Source organism: Triticum dicoccoides, chromosome 2B (genome assembly GCF_002162155.2).
Source record: "Triticum dicoccoides isolate Atlit2015 ecotype Zavitan chromosome 2B, WEW_v2.0, whole genome shotgun sequence".
Lineage (NCBI taxonomy): Eukaryota > Viridiplantae > Streptophyta > Magnoliopsida > Poales > Poaceae > Triticum > Triticum dicoccoides.
In genome coordinates this window covers 22,956,080-22,975,316 of record NC_041383.1, presented here as the reverse complement: position 1 = coordinate 22,975,316, position 19,237 = coordinate 22,956,080, and the positions used below count along the sequence as shown (strand labels likewise).

General features: G+C 50.1%; 1 protein-coding gene across 1 annotated transcript; it reads right to left on the bottom strand.

Annotated features, from left to right (window-relative positions):
• Nucleotides 1–10,248: 10,248 nt before the first annotated feature.
• LOC119361860 (verprolin-like) lies at nt 10,249–13,019 on the bottom strand. The gene is made up of 2 exons (XM_037627016.1): nt 12,462–13,019; nt 10,249–12,366 (listed from the first exon to the last, which is right to left on the bottom strand). The coding sequence occupies exons 1-2, from the start codon at nt 12,691–12,693 to the stop codon at nt 10,625–10,627; spliced, it is 1,974 nt and encodes a 657-aa protein (XP_037482913.1). The 5' UTR covers nt 12,694–13,019; the 3' UTR covers nt 10,249–10,624.
• Between the last annotated feature and the right edge of the window lie 6,218 nt (nt 13,020–19,237).

Sequence of the window (19,237 nt, the reverse complement as noted above, 5' to 3'; positions counted from 1 at the left end):
CCACACAGGCTCACAAGCACTGCTCGTTCTAGTGTGTGTTGTACAGACGAATCATGATTAACCGGCCCGGCCCCGGCGGGGCAGATCCATTACTTCCATTCATTCACCTTGCTGTACATCCGTCGGTGGATCGACCGTGCGCATCTCCGCTAATGCAATGTCCATTCTTGCGTGGGCCCCAAAAATAAAACGGTGACATGCGGCGGATCAGTGGTAACGTCGAGCATGTACACCCGGCCGTCTTCCTCGGTCTTCATCCACCTCGTTGTTTTCCTAGCAAATAAATGAAAATGAACTCCACCTCTCTAGCCTCTTTTCTCCGTCTGTCTGATGGATCATCTCCTTGTGTCGTTCGTAGATAAGCCTGATGTAGATGTAGATATGTGTTGCCGTGCTTGGTCCAGGTGTTTCAGCTGCAATGCCGTAGGAATATGTTGGTGCCCTAGCTAGCAGGAGTGCCTAGCTAGTTGACTCGGGCCGGACGCATGCCAATGACGTGCGCAGGTACGTAGAGTAGCGTAGCATTGGTGTGGCACTGGCAGCATGCCAACGATGTCATGACTTGCATGGGAGGCCGGCCAGGGCCAGGTCGAAAAGGAAGGGAGGAAGCTAACCAGGAACGGAAGCCCAGGCACATGCTGACATGCATGCATGCATATACCGCTCCTCAAAAGTTCACGAGCGATTCTCAAAAAAGAAAAAAGAAAAAGGTTCACGAGTAGTTCAGGCACGTCGTTTGCATTAACATGAACGGCCCGCTAGCTAGCTAGGCCGGTACTCCTTCCATCGCTTCGTCTGTCGTCGTTCACTTCAGCCACGTCTATCACGAGTCGCGGGCGGTTGCTGTCTTTTTCCAGATATAAAAATGAGTATTTGGTGGCAAAGTGTCCACGCGAGAACGCAACGCATGCAATCTCACCAAACCTAAAATTAAGTAATCGGTCGATGGTCCACTGGTCGCATGCATTTCGATTTTCAAATCACGCACTCCGATTCAAATACGCAACGTATACCTGACACAAACAAATCTACTAGCTAGCTCCCGGATGAACGGACAGATCTAGTCTATAACCACTTTGATTAATCTGCCCCTGTACAGTCGCTACTGCTTGCTATTACTAGTGGTACTCCCTCCGTCCAGGTGCATAGGGCGTCTAACAAAAAATTAGTATTCTAAATATATAGGTCACCATGTGTGGAATAAGTTCCTCATTCTTCATGATCATGAATTTTCATTTTGCATGCTAACATTTTTATTGGTTGGCGCATTAAATAGGAATTGCATGTTGCTATTTAGGTATTAATGGCATGGAAAACCAACGTTGTGGTTGGCTCCTCCCGATTTTCCAAGTCGGCCAAATAGAAATCATTATTGTCATTGATTTTTGGTTTAGTCTTCTCCATCCAATCTCCACACACCTAGGTTGCGATGCAGCACCTTAGATGCCCTATGCACCTGGACGGAGGGAGTACTACCAGGACTGTATGCACGCATTTGATCTTGGACCAAATCTACTATCTCTTGTTTTCCATTTCCTTTGCGGTCGACGGGAACAAATCAACAAATCGTCAATTTTTTTGGTTTTGCAACTGGAATCTTTTCAAGAATGAAGAAAAGAAAATGGTGGTAGAAATGTACGACACGTATTACTGTGAAGAGGATAAGGAAGAAGATGAGGGATTCTATTCTAGTGGCGAGTGGTCACGGCGGCAGCATGCAGCCACTGGGGGTGGGGCTCCGCTGGGAGCATCATGTCAGGAAGATTCGGACATTGCATCAATTCCTGTGCGGCCAATGCGGGCTCAAAACGTCACCATGATGCCATATCTGCTGCTAGTGTAATAATCACGTCGGTAGCAGCAGTTAATTACCGGCTTCGTCTCCGGTAATTAAACCGACTGTCGAGACCCACAGCGTGCAGGTGGCATATGCCCGCATCACATGGCATGGGGATTAATTACCGCATTAACTATGGCAGAGTTTTTGAAGGATTTAATCTTGGTAAAAAATAGATGCATGGATGAGTGGACAGCATGCGTGCATGCATGGGAGATGAGGTGAGGAGTACGTGTACATGTGAGCGCCATTTCGTTTGGCCTGGCCTTTGGTGGTATCGTCCGTCCGTCATGCCGTCGTCTTCTTCCTCCGAAATGCAAAGTGCTTTCGAATGTACCCCTACGTTTTAAAATAGATGACTTAACTTTGTAATTTTAATATAAAATTGAATCATTTATTTTGGGACGAACGAAATATGTGGCACGTACGTACACGTATAGAGCAGATGATTCGCTCCTTTCCGACTCCCAAAGCGAGCCTTATGGGGGTGTCCGAAAGAGTTCGGGTAAAGAGACAAACTTGGGCTATCATCATAACCCCTTTCCTTCTCTCTAACAGCATGCCTGGCCAACTTTTACAGGGGTGTAATAATTTTTACTCACATGCATGCATGTATGGCCGGTGGTGCTACTCGGATCCGGCTTGCCTGCTCCCTCCTCATGCTCCCACTTCATCTTACGACTGTTTTTTTTTCACCCCTGACTCACAATTGGGGCTGGTCATTTTTTGTCCCAGTTGCAAGTCCATCGTCGACTCGCAACCGGGGCCTGACTTTTTTTTATCCAGTTGCAAGTTCACACTCAATTCGCAACCGGGCCCGACCTTTTCTTCTCTGCAATCACACTCTCGACTCGCAATTGGGCCCAGACATTTTTTGTCCTAGTAGCAAGTCTAACTATACCCCTGACATACATTTGTGGGGCATCTATCCATTCATCAAGATTTTTTAAGGATTGCAAACTTTAAAAATAATAATTAAATTTGTGTTTTCAAATTATTGTTTTTAAGAATCATGATCTTTTTCCAAATTCGAATTCTTATAATAATGTAATTGGGGTGCCCTCCTTTTCCAAATTTACATTTTTGGACGATATTAAAATTTCTCAAGCTTCACCAAAATTTTCGTAAGCCAGTTGCTTTTCTAGAAAAAAAGAACATCCAAATGCCGTTATAATATGGTGTGCTTGCCTACCTGGTTAAATAATCATTTTTTAAAAATAACTATAAATATGTAGACTAGTAGAAGTGAATTATAGCTTAGTCAACCTTTTTTGCTTTTGACATATGCATCTGACGTGAACAAGGTACTATGTCAACTTTTTGTGCGAAAGCAAAATGCGTATTCGCTGTAACATACTGTAGTAATGTAGCGATTACTGTAGTTAACAATAGCGAATGGATGCATGCGTAGCTCTGTAACTAGAGGAAAAGTAAAAATGGATTGTTGGCTACCACCGCTCGCGCATGTACCAGGCTCACACATTGGCCGCACGGGACAGCCAGCATGCGCACACTGCTCAGTAGATTTTTGTTAAAAAAAACAAGGTAGGAGGTGGGCTTATTTTTACCGAAATAGGCTTGTGCCCCGCTATATTAATATAGCAACCACCCGATACAACCAAAAGTTCGACGCTGGGGCAAACAACACAACCAAGCCCAAAAGAAAAACAAGAGAAAAGCAAAAGAAAGAAATGCCGGCAGCACTGGATGAACGAAAGCTGAAGCATCCCGCAACCGTTGCGCCCACCGGAGACATCCACCACGCTCCCATGCCATCGAGTCGCCGCGAACCAAGCAACACCTTCAAGAAGGACTGCGACGACGACGACGCTGCTGCCCGGACGAATCCTAGGATTTCTCCCGGTACACGGAGAGAAGCGGGGGAGAGGTACTCCCGACGCCCTGCAAGAAGGTTGATGGCGCCCGCAGGCGTCACCGCGTCGGTGCCGGGCGGACCCGAGAGGGATTTCGCCCTACCCCTCAAACCCACAACCCAGGACCAACCGGCGGCTCCACCACGCCAACCGCCCACCACCCTGCGCCACCACAATCACGAGGACACCACCGTCGCCTCTCCATCGAAGACACTGTGAGGCTGGCTGAACCAAACGAGACCACCGCCGTTAGGGACCGGGAGCACCACCGCCACGTGGGAGGGGACAACCTCCACTGGCACAAGCAGTAGCAGACCGGACGCAGGCGCGGGAGCACGCCGGACCCCCTGCCCAGCCGGGCCCAGAACGGGCCCGTTAAGCTCCTACAGCCGCGTTGCAGCCGACGCAGCGCGGAGCCGCCTATCCCAACAACCGCATCCCGACAGCCCAGCCGGAGGAGACCCGCCGGAGGCCAGACCAGCCCGCCCGGACCCAGATCGGACCCAAAAGGGCCCAGATCTGGGCCTGCAGGGCTCCGCCGGCCGACCGACGCCATCAGCCGCCACCGCCGCCAAATGGCCGCGCCGCCGCCGCATCTGCGCCCGATCTACACCGGAGCACCGCCCGCCGAGGTGCACCATCGCCGGAAACCGCCGCCCGAGCCGAGGAACCACGAGGGGAAGAGGAAGAGGGCCGCCACCGCCGGCCTCGCCACGGCGCTGCGTGGGCAACGCCCGGCCACGCCAGCCGGCGGCAGCGGCGAGAGGAGGGGTGGGAGGAGGGGGCTGGGGCGCGAGGGGAGGGAGGGCCGCCCCGGTCGCCCCGCTCGGGGGGGCGGCGCGGGCTTATTTTTTAATGAGATGACTTTGATGTCATACTTAGATGTAAATGTACGTACGTGACGCCACACTTCCAATTTTGAATAGTTCGAGCCCTACCTTTAAAGTATCGATTGGGGGGGCCTATCCGACGGGTACGTAGCTTTTTTGTGTGTGTGCGCAAATATACGAGTACATAGTTGCTGGAGTGAAGAACATATGCATTCACCCGATCGGTCGATCGATATATATACTAAGCCTGTGCAGTCTCACCACGCCTAAACTAAAATTAAGTCATTGGCCAATGGATCCACCAAAACCCTACAGCACGTGCAGACGCGTCCACAGGACGTCAGGCTGAAGGATTTTTTTTGTTGAGAATCCTGGTCGCATGCATTTCGATTTTCAAATCACGCACTCCAATTCAAATCCCCGACGTATACCTGACACAAACTTATGATCTACTCCCTCCGTTCCTAAATATAAGTCTTTTTAGATATTTCACTATGGACTACATACGGAGCAAAATGAATGAACTACACTCTAAAATATGTCTATATACATCTGTATGTAGTTTGTAGTGGAATGTCTTAAAAGACTTACATTTAGGAACGGAGGGAGTACTAGTCTATAACCACTTTGATTAATCTGCCGCCGGTACGGTCGCTACTTGCTACTACTACTCGCCCTGGGACTCTATGCACACATTTGATCTGAGAGCAAAGCAGCACGTACGTACTCTTTTGTTTTTCATTTCCTTCGCGGTTGATGAGAACAAATCCACAGAACATCACTCATTCTGATTTTGCAACTAGATTTGTGTCAAAAATGAAGATGGTGGTAAAATGTACATCCTCCAATCCACATTATTTGTTGCTTAAATGAATGTTTCTAAAGTGAAAGTGGACGAAACTGGTCCTTTTCCGAAGCATCAACAAGAAATTAATGGCCCCAATCTGAAAATATTTTCGAAACTGGCCCTTTGCATAACGCCCGGGGTTAGGGCGCCGTGCTATTTGTCATGACGCCCTAGTCCGGGGCGTCATGCTATCTAGCATAGCGCCCTAGTCCCGGGCGTCATGCGAAAAGGGGTTGTGTTGAAGTTTTAGAAAAGGGCCAGTTTTATCGATTTTCACGTTTCTAAACGTATTTCAGTGCTATATTGTTTGAGGACAATTAATCTAGATTGGAGGGAGTATGACACGTTGTTAGTGCGAAGAGGATAACGAGGAAGACGAGAGACTCCGGTGATGAGTGGTCGCGGCGGCAACATGCAGCCACCACTGGGAGCTGGGGTTGGGTGCATCATGTCAGGAAGATTCGGACATTGCATCAATTTCAGTGCGGCCAATGGGCGCTCAAAACGTCACCATGATGCCATATCGGCTGGTAATAATCACCTCGGTAACAGTAGTTAATTACTGTCCCCGTCTCCGGTAATTAAACCGTCTGTCGATCCAGACCGACTGGCGTGCATGTGGCATATGCCCGCACCACATCCCATGGGGATTAATTACCGCATTAACTATTGTAGTGGGGTTTTTGAAGGATTTTTTCTTGCGATACATAGATGAGTGGACAGCATGCGTGCATGCATGCATGGGAGATGAGGTGTACGTGTACGTGTGAGCGCCATTTCGTTGGGCTTGGCCTTTTGTGGTATGTCGTCCGGCCTTCCGTCGTCTTCTTCCTACGAAATGTCTAGAGGAGATGAAAGAAAAAGGAGATGTGCCACGTACGTACATAATGTCTAGAGGAGATGATTCCCTCCTTTCCGACTCCCAAAGCGAGCCTTATGGGGGTGTCCAAAAGAGTTCGGGTAAAGAGACAAACTTGGACTATCATCATAACCCCTTTCCTTCTCTCTAACAGCATGCCTGGCCAACTTTTACAAGGGTGTAATAATTTTTACTCACATGCATGCATGTATGCCCATTGGTGCTACTCGGACCCGGCTTGCCTGCTTCCTCCTCATGCTCCTATGCGTGCTTCCACTTCATCCTATGGCTGTTTTTTTTTCCTTTTTTGTTCGTAATCTAATCATCCCCTGATTTTAACGGGGTGGGTACGGGTCTTATTTTGTTCCAATCAAATCAAGCCACGTATGCGGGAGCACAAATGGACGCACGCCCGAAGTGCAGGCAAGTCTCGTCCTGGCGTATAGTACATAATATAATCAAAGTTTTAAAGAACCAGCTGTAACCCTGCTATAACGGTTTGAGCAAAGTGCCGTTAAAATGGTATTCACGTACTCTTGTTCGATCCAAATCAATTGGCGCTATAGCCCTGCTATATTTGATTTTGACGACCGCGGTTATTTGGCATAAACCACTATTTATAACTTTAACTATAATCCTATTATTCTGCTTCAAATCGTATAAACTAAACCAAAGGCGGCCAATGGATGAGACTGCAGGTGCACGTGTCGGGATGGCCTAGATTAACCATATATTTAATTTACATACATGCATACAACATGAACACATTTAAATAATTAGTGAGTAAAATTATAGTATTGGGAATAATGCGGCAATTTGACTCTGAGGAGGAAATGGCATCCTGCTGCTCCCCGGTGAACCCCACCTCGTTCTCGCGCCATCCCTCGGGCCCTTTTCTGTTTGGTTTTGCCGCATCTCACCATCCTTCCTAGTTTGCCGAGTTAGGACGGTTGGCGGGGGAACATCTCCCCCATACCCACCCGCCCGGTATCGCTTTCTGGGCTTCCATGAGAGAAATTCCTCTCGTTAGGCGCTCCACGCGGTTTAGGGGAGACCATTACTCTCTGGCTCTCTGCTTACCCGTACTTCAGCAACTGCAATGCAAAATCAATGAGACGTTAATCAACATGGCAATAGATGACCAAGAAATTGTGTGGTGGAAATCAATTTACAATACAAAAATGTTGGTAAGTTTTCAAAATATTCTAAAAAAAGTAAAGGTAGAATTTCATGGGTATTTTCTGGCAGATCCCTTGAGAGGGATCCGGCCAAGACTAGATTTGACGGTAACAACGACAGAATTTACCTACGTTTGGGCCCTCGTAGAAGAGAGGTCACAATCTAGTCCTGCTTGTGTATATTGATTGTATAGAGGGTACAAAGATAGTGGGGTTGAGCAAAGATCTAGGGGTTTGTTGTGTTTATAATTTATTTTTTTGAGAAATCACCATGAAGGCATTTTATCTAGTTATTGTGTCTATCCAACTTGCCTAACCCCCGCTTATATGTGTATCGGGGTCTAGGGTTACAGGTTCTAACTCGGTTAGGAGGAGTCATCCGGACGTTGGTCGCCTTGTCTCGTGCTCCAATTCTTTCAATCCCATCACATTGTAGGGCCATGGGGGTGAGTTGATTGGCCCATGACATGACTCAGCTAAGGGGTCCCAGGTCGGCTTCGGGTAAAGTGAGGCACCCCTGGGCCGTAACACCTTCCTAGAATGTTATGTAAACATGTGGAATTTCATATTCAAAACCATAGTCATTTATAAGGTAAGGAATGAAGTTATGCCTGGATATTGTTATTGTATTGTTTGTCTATTCATTATTAAATTAGTTTCCATGCCTCCTAGCTGAATCTATCTATAAATACATCATGTTCCCCAATTTTAGAGGCCTCGCATTCAATTGAGATCTCCAATTTGGAATTGGCTCACCCGATTTTGTCTGGGTCAGCAATTTCACAAGGAGCTCTCATTCAATGTTCTTAATTCAATATGCTCCCTAATTTTGAAGGTTTTTCCATTTGATTGAGGTATTCAATTTTGGATTTGGTTCACGATTTTGATTAGGCCAATGTTTTTTCAAATCAATCGGCAACAACTAGCCTATAAAAACATATCAATCCCGTCCACCATGTCACCACCTATAAAAAAGAAGCACTAACATGTGACACTGTAGCACCAATATAATACATGCAGCCACCGACACAGAAAATCTCACCACATAAGTATGAGTTGATTAACAGATCACACCGAATCGTTCCGCAAACGGCCCACCAAAATATTTCATTATAACTAAAAAACAAAATGCATTCCATCATATCCCCTACTTGCCAAACAAATTCTCCCCCAGTTTCAAAATATAACATGTATTAGTTTTTTAAAAAGTCAAATTTCTTAAACTTTGACCAAGTTTAGAGCCAAAAATATCGGCATCCACAATACTAAATAAATAAAATATGGAAATTCATTCCATGATGAATCTAATTACACCGATTTGATATTATGAATATTGATATATTTCTTTATAAATTTGGTGACACTCAAAGAGATTTGACTTTCCAAAAAGCTAACACACCTTATACTTTCAAACAGAGGGAGAAAAAATTATGAAAACCCAACAACACCAATGGAGCAGCAAAGCGCGCCCCAACCCTTCTAGTTTTATTTTAAACTTTGAATTTTTTTTTTTTGCATGTTCGTATACAAAACATCACCTCCTCAACATGTTGTATTCCTTTCAGAGTCAGTGGAAACTTTGAAACACAATTTGCACTTGATTTTCACTTCTTTCCACTAGATATTTAATATGATTCATTTACATTGAAGTACTCCATTTCGATTGGCGTTGAGTATCTAGTATTTTGCCTCTTGTTATTTTCACTCTAATTCCCATTTCGATTGGCAAATTCATCCCCGACCGACACAAAGGGAGTAAAAACCCAGCCAAATTATGAGAGAGAAACACATTGAGGTATTTTATAAAGTATAGTGCACTTATTCCCTTACACATTCCAGCCAAATTAATGTACACGAATCCAAATTTTAACCGCCTGAGGTGCACCGGCCGAGGCCAACACAAAAGAGACAGAAGCATGACACCAAATGGGGCGTGTACTATGTGGGACAGAAACAAACAGTTTGAAGCATTGCCACAAGTCCCTAGCTAAACTAAACCATCAAAATCAGGGAAAAGACATTCCATGGAAAAGTACAAATGATTCAGCATCGGCAAGAAAACTAAGCAAGAAACAATATCTCTCTGCTTTTCACAGTCCTTGAGTTTGCTGTCTGTACATTTTATAATCAGGGTTTGTGCCATTTCCCCACAAAGATGCTGATCCTTTGCACAACACTCTCTCTCTCTCTCTCTCTCTCTCTCTCTCTCTCTCTCTCTCTCTCTCTCTCTCTCTCTCTCTCTCCGTTTCAGTTTGAAACGATATAAAAATGATGCTGCAGGTACAGGTACTGATGGGATAGTTAATATACTGCTGCTGAGATTACCGGTGAGATTTTGAAAGCAAGCATGCATGCTGATCCAGTCTGTACTAGTACTACTAATGTTGATACTCCTACTTGATACCCCCTGCCTCTTTTGGCCCTACCAGAACAAGGTACCACTGCTGCCCACATTATGATGTCCAATGCTGGCCGTCGAGATCTACATTCAAAACTCCAATTGCATCCATGCATGCATGCATTGAGGGATCTAGCATATGCATCAGCAGATTGTGTCGACATCGATCCTAGGCGATGGTACCCCAACATCATCAATCCGATACTTTTATGGTGTTTTCCAAGCTGCAGTTTGAGTCCTTGGATCAACATGAAATCCTCATTTGACCATACTCAGCTCATTCCATGCGAGATGAACATTCTTGTGGTTGTAGTGACATTTTCGCAAAGTTGCGCATTCTTCACACGACGATTTCCGGCTCGTCGGCGCGCAAGTGTGGGTGGCCAATATCGGCGAGGGTTCGTACGAAAGGAAAATGAGAGAAGGGAACGTTATGTATCATGATGCTGTTGATCAAAATTACAAGTTGAGATTCATGGTTCGTTATGTACATCTGAAATCTCAAATTAAAAAGAGAGAGAAAAAAGAGAGAAACAAAGTAACTATGGTAACTCTTGGAGAACTACTACTACCAGGAGTAGTAAAAGCCCATGCGCACGCACACCAAGGCGGAGCCACCCGTCGTCATCGCGGCCGTCGAGCAGTGATCTGAGGGAGCCACAGCGGCGGTCGGTTGGTACGGCCGCCCTGCCGGGGAGCGTACGCCCGCCCGCCGCATGGGTGTCAGCGCCCGCCCGTCCCCCGCTGATTCCGTTGGGATCCGGCGACGTCACCCGGCGTCACGACTGCGCCAACGGCTAGCTACCTCGGCGCACGTGCCGGCGACCGCGACCGGGACGGAGGGAGAGATTCCCTGAGGAGCGCGTCCAGGACCAGCTCCGCCACGTCCTCCGCCACGTCGCCGGCCTCCTCCGCCACCGCCGGGTGCTGAGCCAGCCCCCGCACGCTCGCCGAGTCCAGGTCCAGTGCCACCAGCGCGTCGATGTCGCCCACCACCCTGCAGTCCGCCGCCGGGAACGCCTTCACCGTGCTCCATAACTTGGATAGCAGCGCCGGCCCGTGCGGTCTTGTTGAGGAGGAGGCGCTGTGGTCGTCGAGGTGGAGGAGGTCGGCGATGATTTCTTCAGTGAGGTGGAAGAGGAGCTTCCGGTTCCACCGGTGCCGGAGCGGGCCTTGGCGGCGGTCGTCGGCGTCGTCCGCGGGGAGGTCCAGCTCCAGGAGGTGGAACACGATCGGGTCCACCGGGGATGACATGGAGTGGCCCTTGAACGGCCGGTGCGGCGGCGGCACTGCGCGCATGAACCCGCCGCGCTCCAGCACCGTCCGCAGGTAGCCGTATTCAGGGTCGTCCTCCAGCGACGAGGACGACGACGATGTGGACGCCACGGCGGGAAGAAGTAATCTGCGGCGGTGGTGCTGGTCGACGACGCGCGCGTGCGAGCTCGCCGCCGGCGCGGTGGCTCCTGCGACTGCGGAGGGAGACGACGGTGGTGCCGCCTTTTCAATCGTTGTCTCGGCCGGCGGCTTCTTGACCCGCGTCGCGAAGCGCTCGCACCCGTCCGGTGGGCGCTTGCACTGGACGGCCTGCGGCGACAGCGGCGCCGCTCTGGTCGACGTGGTTGGAATTGGATGATCCGGTGGCGGTGGCGGAGGAGGTGGCCGCGTTGGCTTCGCGCGCATCGGCGGCGGGGGCGGTGCGAGCCTCGGGGCGTGTGGCTGCTGCTGATCAGCTTGTGCTTTGGCCTGCGGCGTCGGCGGCGCGGTCGGTGCGACGATGGAGCCTGCTGTCGCTGGAGCTTGGACCACCACCATCTTCTTGTCCTCCACCGCAAACGGAATCGCGTTCTCCTTGTCGTTGCTGCCGGCGCTCGCCGCCGTCGGCTTCTGCTTGCCGCCGGACTTGCGGTTGGTGACGGTCTCCTTGGCCTGCCTGACGATCTCGCGCGCGTGCTCCTTGGCGTCCCTCCGCCGGTGCCCCACGGCGTCCCCGTCCCTCCTATCCTTCTTCTTCTTGGCCAACGTCGGCGAGGTGGGCATGGACATGTACTGCGCCGCCCGGTCGAGCACGTTCTCCTTGAGCACCTGCAACGACAGCCGCGGGCGGTCCACCACGTCCCACGCGGAGGCCGTCCTGGCTGACGAGGCGGACGCACGCGGCGTGTCCGGGAGCGACCTGGCGTCGCCGGCGCCGACGTTGCAGCTGAGGCTCCGCAGCGGCTGCCGATTCATGGACTCCGGGATGACCCGCTTCTTCTTTTCCTTGACGGCCGCCGCAGCCGCTTTGGGATTATTGGTGCCCTTCTTGAGGCCTGGCGACGGCGAGCAGGCGTCGTCGGGGAGGCCGTCGATGCCCATGAGGCGCGCGACGAGGCTGGGCGTGCGCGGGGTCCCGGCCTCGGACGGCGGCGCGGTGGCCCTGCTGCCGGTGCTCCGCCTCCCGGCCACCGCCAGCGCGTCGAAGGCCGGCTCGACCTGCACGCCGATCTGGATGTCCCGCAGCTGGTCCGCGTCCAGCTCCAGGCTGTTCCTCGGCGCCTCCAGCCCTGCATTTGCAAATGGATCGGATGTGTCAACCCAAATGAAACCAGTTTCTACGGACTAGTAGCTCGCAATTGCAATTGCTGCAGTGGCTAATCACCTTTCTGGTGGGAGGCGGGAGAGGAGGAGCTGAGCTTGTGGGAGCCGGAGACGACGGCGGCGGCGGCGGAGTCGTTGGAGGGAGGGCGGCCGACGCAGCCGGCGCCGGGGGCGAAGATGAGGTAGTGGACCATGGACATGCAGCCGGGGCCGGGGTTGCCGCCGGCGATGGCGTCGGCCGGGAGGCCCCTGGGCGTGGCCGGCACGGAGCGGCTCCGCGAGTACCACTTCATGCCTCCCGATCTAGCCTTGATTGATGGATGGAAAGGGTGCAACGAGGTGTTGCTTTGCTTGGCGCAGGTGGTGGGAGGGAACAGAGCGGAGTTTGAAAGTTTGAGACGGAGCTACGGGAGAGGGCGATGCCTGTCAGGCGGTAGTTAAGGCGAGCTACGGGAGAGAGTGATGCCGCTGGCCGGCTGGCGGCTACTAGTAGTAGTACAGGAGAGGAGAGAGAGCGAGTGAGGCCGGCCGGGAAACCCGGAGGCCCGGGATTTCAGAGTAAGTAGTGGGAGGTGAAATCGTTTTCAGAGCAGAGAACAGCAGCAGCTGCAGAGAGGGAGGAGGTCGGAGCTCGGAGAGATGGATGATGGATGATGGATGGTGGTGGTGGTGCATCGGGGGATGGGGGTCAGGGTGATTGTTTGCTGGCCGGAGAAGACAATCTACTATGTAACAGGAGAAAGTTGTTATCATGCAGAGAGGCCGATGGCGATCCTTCCTGCTGCCATGCACGCCTATGCTGGACTGTCACTCTCCCTATTGCTATGCCCTTTGTTTTTCAAAAAATGGGTCTCCTGCTCGGTGGGCCCCGTGGGCATTTTGTTTAAACGCACCACTTGATCTGTCCTCAAATCACTCACACCACTTCCACAGCCGCACTCAGCAAATCTGTTCTCTAAAACATCCGTGGGCTCATCTTGACGTGTCCGCTGGCCGATTACCCTTCAGTGTCCTTTTCCATAGTCAATCTCAAATTTACACAATTATACATGCAACATAAAAACTTCGCCTATGTTGTCTCAACATAGCCGGTCCCAAGCCCGGGTAAAGGAGAAGGGTTGTGATAGGCTTGGCGAGCCAACGTAAAAACTCAGCCACTCTTATGGAGATGAAACCCAAAAGATTTTCGTTGGGGCGTAACAAAAGCTCCAGTGCATAGCGGACGGCTAAAGCGTGCGGAGAATGTCAAGAGAGGGCGGGGTAGACCGATTTTGACATGGGAGGAGTCCGTTAAGAGAGACCTGAAGGATTGGAGTATCGACAAAGAGCTAGCTATGGACAGGGGTGCGTGGAAGCTTGCTATCCATGTGCCAGAGCCATGAGTTGGTTGCGAGATCTTATGGGTTTCACCTCTAGCCTACCCCAACTTGTTTGGGACTAAAGGCTTTGTTGTTTTTTATACATGCAACATAAAACCTAGTGTAATCTTCGTCGGCACCCGTCCTTGTACTTCTTTTCGTGCCCATGTCCTACGGCCGTGAGACCTCCAAAGTGAAGGTTCAATCGCTGGCGAGGAAGAGTGGGACATGTGACACGGAACGGCCCACATGGGACACTAGCCACCACATTCTCCCATGCCATACTCTTACTCATCAGAGCCTATGGTGTGGACTCTGTCGGTCGAGGTGGGGTCCAGGATAGACCCCTCGTGGTCGGAGCCCGAACCTCCACGACGCGGTTGCAACATCAGGGGACGCCGTTCACCCTAACAGCTCTATGACGATGTGCGGCTTCACTTCCGCGACCTCGGCCCCGAGGGCTAATACAACAACCTTTGCTTTCATGGAAGGCACTCCACTTCATAACACTCGACAGGTTGCGATGCATGCCGCCGTTTTTCTTCGACTCCGAGCCCGATGCCACCACTACTAGGAAAAGGGCTATAGATGATATGGCCACTAATGGCGCACCAGACATGTGGTGCGCCAGTACTATATAGAAGTGGAGCACCATGTGTCGGTGCGCCATTAGTGTGATAGACACTAGTGGCGCACCAGACATGTGGTGTGCCAGTACTATATAGCAGTGGAGCACCATGTGTCGGTGCGCCATTAGTGTGATAGACACTAATGGCGCACCAGACATGTGGTGCGCGAGTACTATATAGCAGTGGAGCACCATGTGTCGGTGCGCCAGTACTATATAGCAGTGGAGCACCACGGTGCGCCATTAGTGTCATAGACACTAATGGCGCACCAGACACACGGTGCGCCACAAGTAACAATTTTTTTTATTTCCCTAAAAATACTAATGGTGCACCAGGTTACAGTTAACTAGTAATGGTGCACCAGCCAAAGAGTGCGCCACTACTATATTTTTTTTTTGCAAAACTACTAATGGCGCACCACCAGCTGGTGCGCCATTAGACCCTGGTTACTAATGGCGCATTTGTAGGTGGTGTGCTATTAGTAACCTGGGACCTGCTAGATATTTTGAACAGCCACACCTACACACTCACTTTCCCCACTTCATTTTTTCCACCTCCTCATCCAAGCTTGTCTCGGTTGCCTCCTCCTCCTCACCTCATTTGCACCATAAATTCATCCAAATTAAGTGGTTAAATTACCTTTTTTATAGGTAAGTAAGGGGAAAGCTATATTTATCGCATTTCAACAATGTGCACATGCACTTTTTATGGCCTAGCTAGATCTATGTATGTTTGTGGTGTTGCATATGTTTGTGGTGTTGCATATATGTTTGTGTTTGCAGGTACCGGTATGTGAAATGCGATAGTTGTCAATATTTTGCCGGAGTGTTGATTCATTTCCGTTTCGGCGAGAATTTTGGCACTATGCATTCTTTTTGGTCCTATTTTCAGGCAAAGTCATGCCAATTTTTTTCTTGGTTCTAAAATATCGTTTTGCTCTACCCCGCAGGCGACCATGGTCCGCACGATGACCGAAGGCATCGTGAATTGGGTCTTGAGCTCCGCGAATGCCGAGATGATTCAAAAGAACGAGATGGAGATAAGATGTCCGTGTCGAAGATGCAAGCTAAGGAGCCTTATGGACCCGGATTCCGTATAGGTGTGGGACCACCTGCTCTTGCGTGGTTTCATGGATGGATATCGGTGGCAAGGTGATGAAGATGATTATGAAGTCGTCCATGGAGGCCGAGCAAGAATTAAGGAAGGGCAGCAAGACAACCGCGGCGAGGGCGGGCGAGAAGACAAAGAATCTCCAGGACATGATCATGAAGTAGATGCAGTACACAGTCATCATGTAGAAGATGTCGGACATGATGATGAGGAAGATGCCGGAGCAGACGAAGGGCATGATCATGAAGATGAAGATGCCCGAGCAGACGACGATGGACCATCGATGGGCTGGGTGCAGGACCCTCATATTCAAGAGCTGCTTCTCAAGCAGACGGATAACGCAAGATCTGCCGCCCGAGAGAAATCCAAGCTGGATCAACTGGAGATAGACGCGGTTACTCCATTGTATGAAGGATGCAGGCCCAAGGATACCCGCCTGAAAGTAACGCTCATGGCTCTGGAGATGAAGGTAAAACACAAAATGACTGACGCATGCTTCAACGAGAACATGTCATTCTGGCACAAACGTCTTCCCAAGGGGAACAAGTGCGCGACCAGTTTCGAGGAGGCGAAGAAAATCGTGTGTCCTCTGGATTTACCGCACGTGAAATACCATGTGTGCATGAATAATTGCATCATTTATCGGGACGAGCACACGGAGTCTACCGTATGTCCGGTGTGCGGCGTCACTCGATACAAGAAGAGGAAGAAAGCTCCTCGAAAAGTGGTGTGGTACTTTCCGATCACTCCTCGTCTGCAGCGATATTTCGCGGACCCTAAGGTAGCAAAGCTCCTGCGTTCGCACGCGGATAGGGAGGAGAAGAAGTGAGAAGATAACGCAAATGATCCGGAGATAAATTAAAAAGACAAGATGCTAAGCACCCTAAGGATGGGAGCCAGTGGAAAGCGTTGAACTTCGAACACCTAGAATTTGGGAAGGATCCAAGAAACATCGTGCTGGGCGCGAGCACCGATGGAGTCAATCCGTTTGGCAGCCAAAGAAGCACACATAGCACCTGGCCTGTGTTTGTGTGGATGTACAACCTTCCCCCTGGTTGTGCATGAAGAGGAAGTACATTCACATGAGTATGCTAATTGAAGGGCCGAAACAACCAGGGAACGACATCAATCTGTATCTGGGGCTGCTAAAAGAGGAGCTACACACGCTGTGGAAAACGCCAACCAATACGTGGGACGCTGCAGATAAAGAATATTTCCCTATGAGAGCCGCACTGCTCACGACGGTGCACGACTATCTCGGTTACGGATATGTCGCAGGGTAGGTGGTCCATAGATTTTCTGGATGCGTCAGGTGCATGGATGACACAACGTATCGCCAGCTAGATAGAGATCTCGGGTCTTCGAAAACCGTGTTCATGGGACATCGAAGGTGGCTTCGCGACGATGACTCATGGAGGAAACGCAAGGAGCTGTTTGATGGTGAAACCGAACCCCGAAGATGCCCGCTTACGAGGATCGGCGAGGAAATAGACAAGTTGTTGAATAATTGGAAAGACTGCCCACTACCGGGAAAGAAGCACAGCCGGGAAAGAAGCGAAAGGCGCCAGAGCCGCTACTGAAGGTATGGAAAACGAGGTCTGTTTTCTGGGACTTGCCGTACTGGAAGATCCACCGTGTGCCTCACAGCCTTGATTCATGCATATCACGAAGAATGTGTGCGAGAGTCTGCTTGGTACCCTGCTCAACATGCCAGAGAGGACTAAAGATGGGCCGAAAGCAAGGGCAGACTTGAAATCAATGGGCATCAGGGAGGAGCTTCACGCTAATGATGATGATGATGAGGCGAAGTAGGACAGGGAAAGTCGTCGCAAAGGCAAAAAGGCCAAGAAGACCGGAAATGACTTCCCTCCCGCGTGCTTCACTCTAAGTCGGGAGGAGATCGATCAGTTTTTCACCTGCCTCGTAGGAGTAAAACTTCCTTACGGTTATGCGGGGAAGATAAGCAGATACCTAGACTCAGCGAAGCAGAAGTTCAGCGGGATGAAGTCTCACGACTGTTACATGCTGATGATGCAGATACTTCCAGTTGCAATCTGTGAGATCATGGACGCGCACGTCCGTGAAACGCTATTTGGCCTATGGAACTTTTTCGACGCCATCTCTCGGAAGTCGGTTGGCGTGAGGCAACTCAGAAGGCTACATGAAGAGATCGTGATGATACTATGCGAGCTTGAGATGTACTTCCCGCCCGCATTTTTCGATGTTATGATGCATCTGCTGGTCCATATCGTGGAGGATATCATCCAACTCGGGCCGACGTTCCTGCAATGCATGATGCCGTTCGAAAGGATGATTGGTGTCATCAAAGGATACGTTCTCAACATGTCACGTCCAGAGGGAAGCATAGCCAGGGGCTTTCTAACCGAAGAGTGCATGTCCTACTGCATGAATTATCTAGGCATCGAGAACCCTGTTGGTCTGCCCGTCAACAGGCACCTCGGCAGGCTCGCTGGATGGGGTCACCGTGAGGGTCGCCGCGAAATGCATGTCGACTTCGAGGGTCGACTCGCCGACTTTGAAAGAGCAAACCTAGTCGCGCTACAACACATAGACGTGGTCGATCCTTGGGTGGTAGAGCACAAAACCTTTATTGAGAAGACGTACAATGAGTGAGGCCAACAGAGGATGGACGGAGATATAATCAAAGAGCACAACTCATGTTTCATGCATTGGTTCAAGCAGAAGCTTCTGTCGTACCCTTTACATGAGGATTCTTCCGCGGAAGAACAACTCATATTCGCCTTGTCACAGGGGTCGAGCACAACCTGATGACGTATGAGGCGTACGATATCAACGGCTACACATTCTACACCGAGGGAAAGGACATGAAGAGCGATGGTTATCAGAACTCCGGGGTAACGATGGAATCCTACACCGGTAACGACAAGGACAGATACTACGGAAGGATCAAGGAGATCTGGGAGCTGAGCTACACTGGGGAGAAGGTCCCGATGTTCCGTGTCAGATGGGCTAAGAGCGTCATAAAAGAAGACCGGTATTTCACCATCATGGTTATACCCGAAGCCAAATCCAAGACCGCGGGCGCAAACGTCACCGCGAAAAATGAGCCATGGGTACTGGCTTCCCAAGTGGACCAATGCTTCTTCACTACCGACCCGTCAAAGCCCAGTCGTGTTGTCGTGAGGAGAGGCAAAAGGAAGATCATCAGAATGGATGGAGTCGCCAATAAGCAAGACTTCGACAAGTACGGCGACCCGAAGATGGAATATGATGACGACAATGAAGTACCAGCATACACCACAAGAAGAAGCAGGACCACCCTACTTAAAGGACGCCCGTTCAAGAGAAGAACTCCATTTGCGAAAAATAAGGGCAAGAAGATTGTGAACAGATAGCTAGCTAAGATTGATTGTATTTAATTGTAGCCTTCATTTCTCGATTGTATTTCATGGGCACTTTTTGAACTCATGAGTATTTTTAAATTTCATGGACACTTTTTGAATTCATGAATACTTTTTCAAATTTGATGATATTTTTTTCATATTCAGTATGAAAAAATATTGAATATTCATGAGGACACTCGATCTCGATCCCTCTACATCTTGATCTCGATCCCCCTCCATCTCGATCGCTATCCCCCTCCATCTCCATCTCGATCTTGATCCCCCCGCACCCTCCCCCGCTACACCGCCGCCGATGACCCACCGCACCCTCCCCCGCTTCACCGCCGCCGCCGACCCCCCGCACCCTCCCCGGCC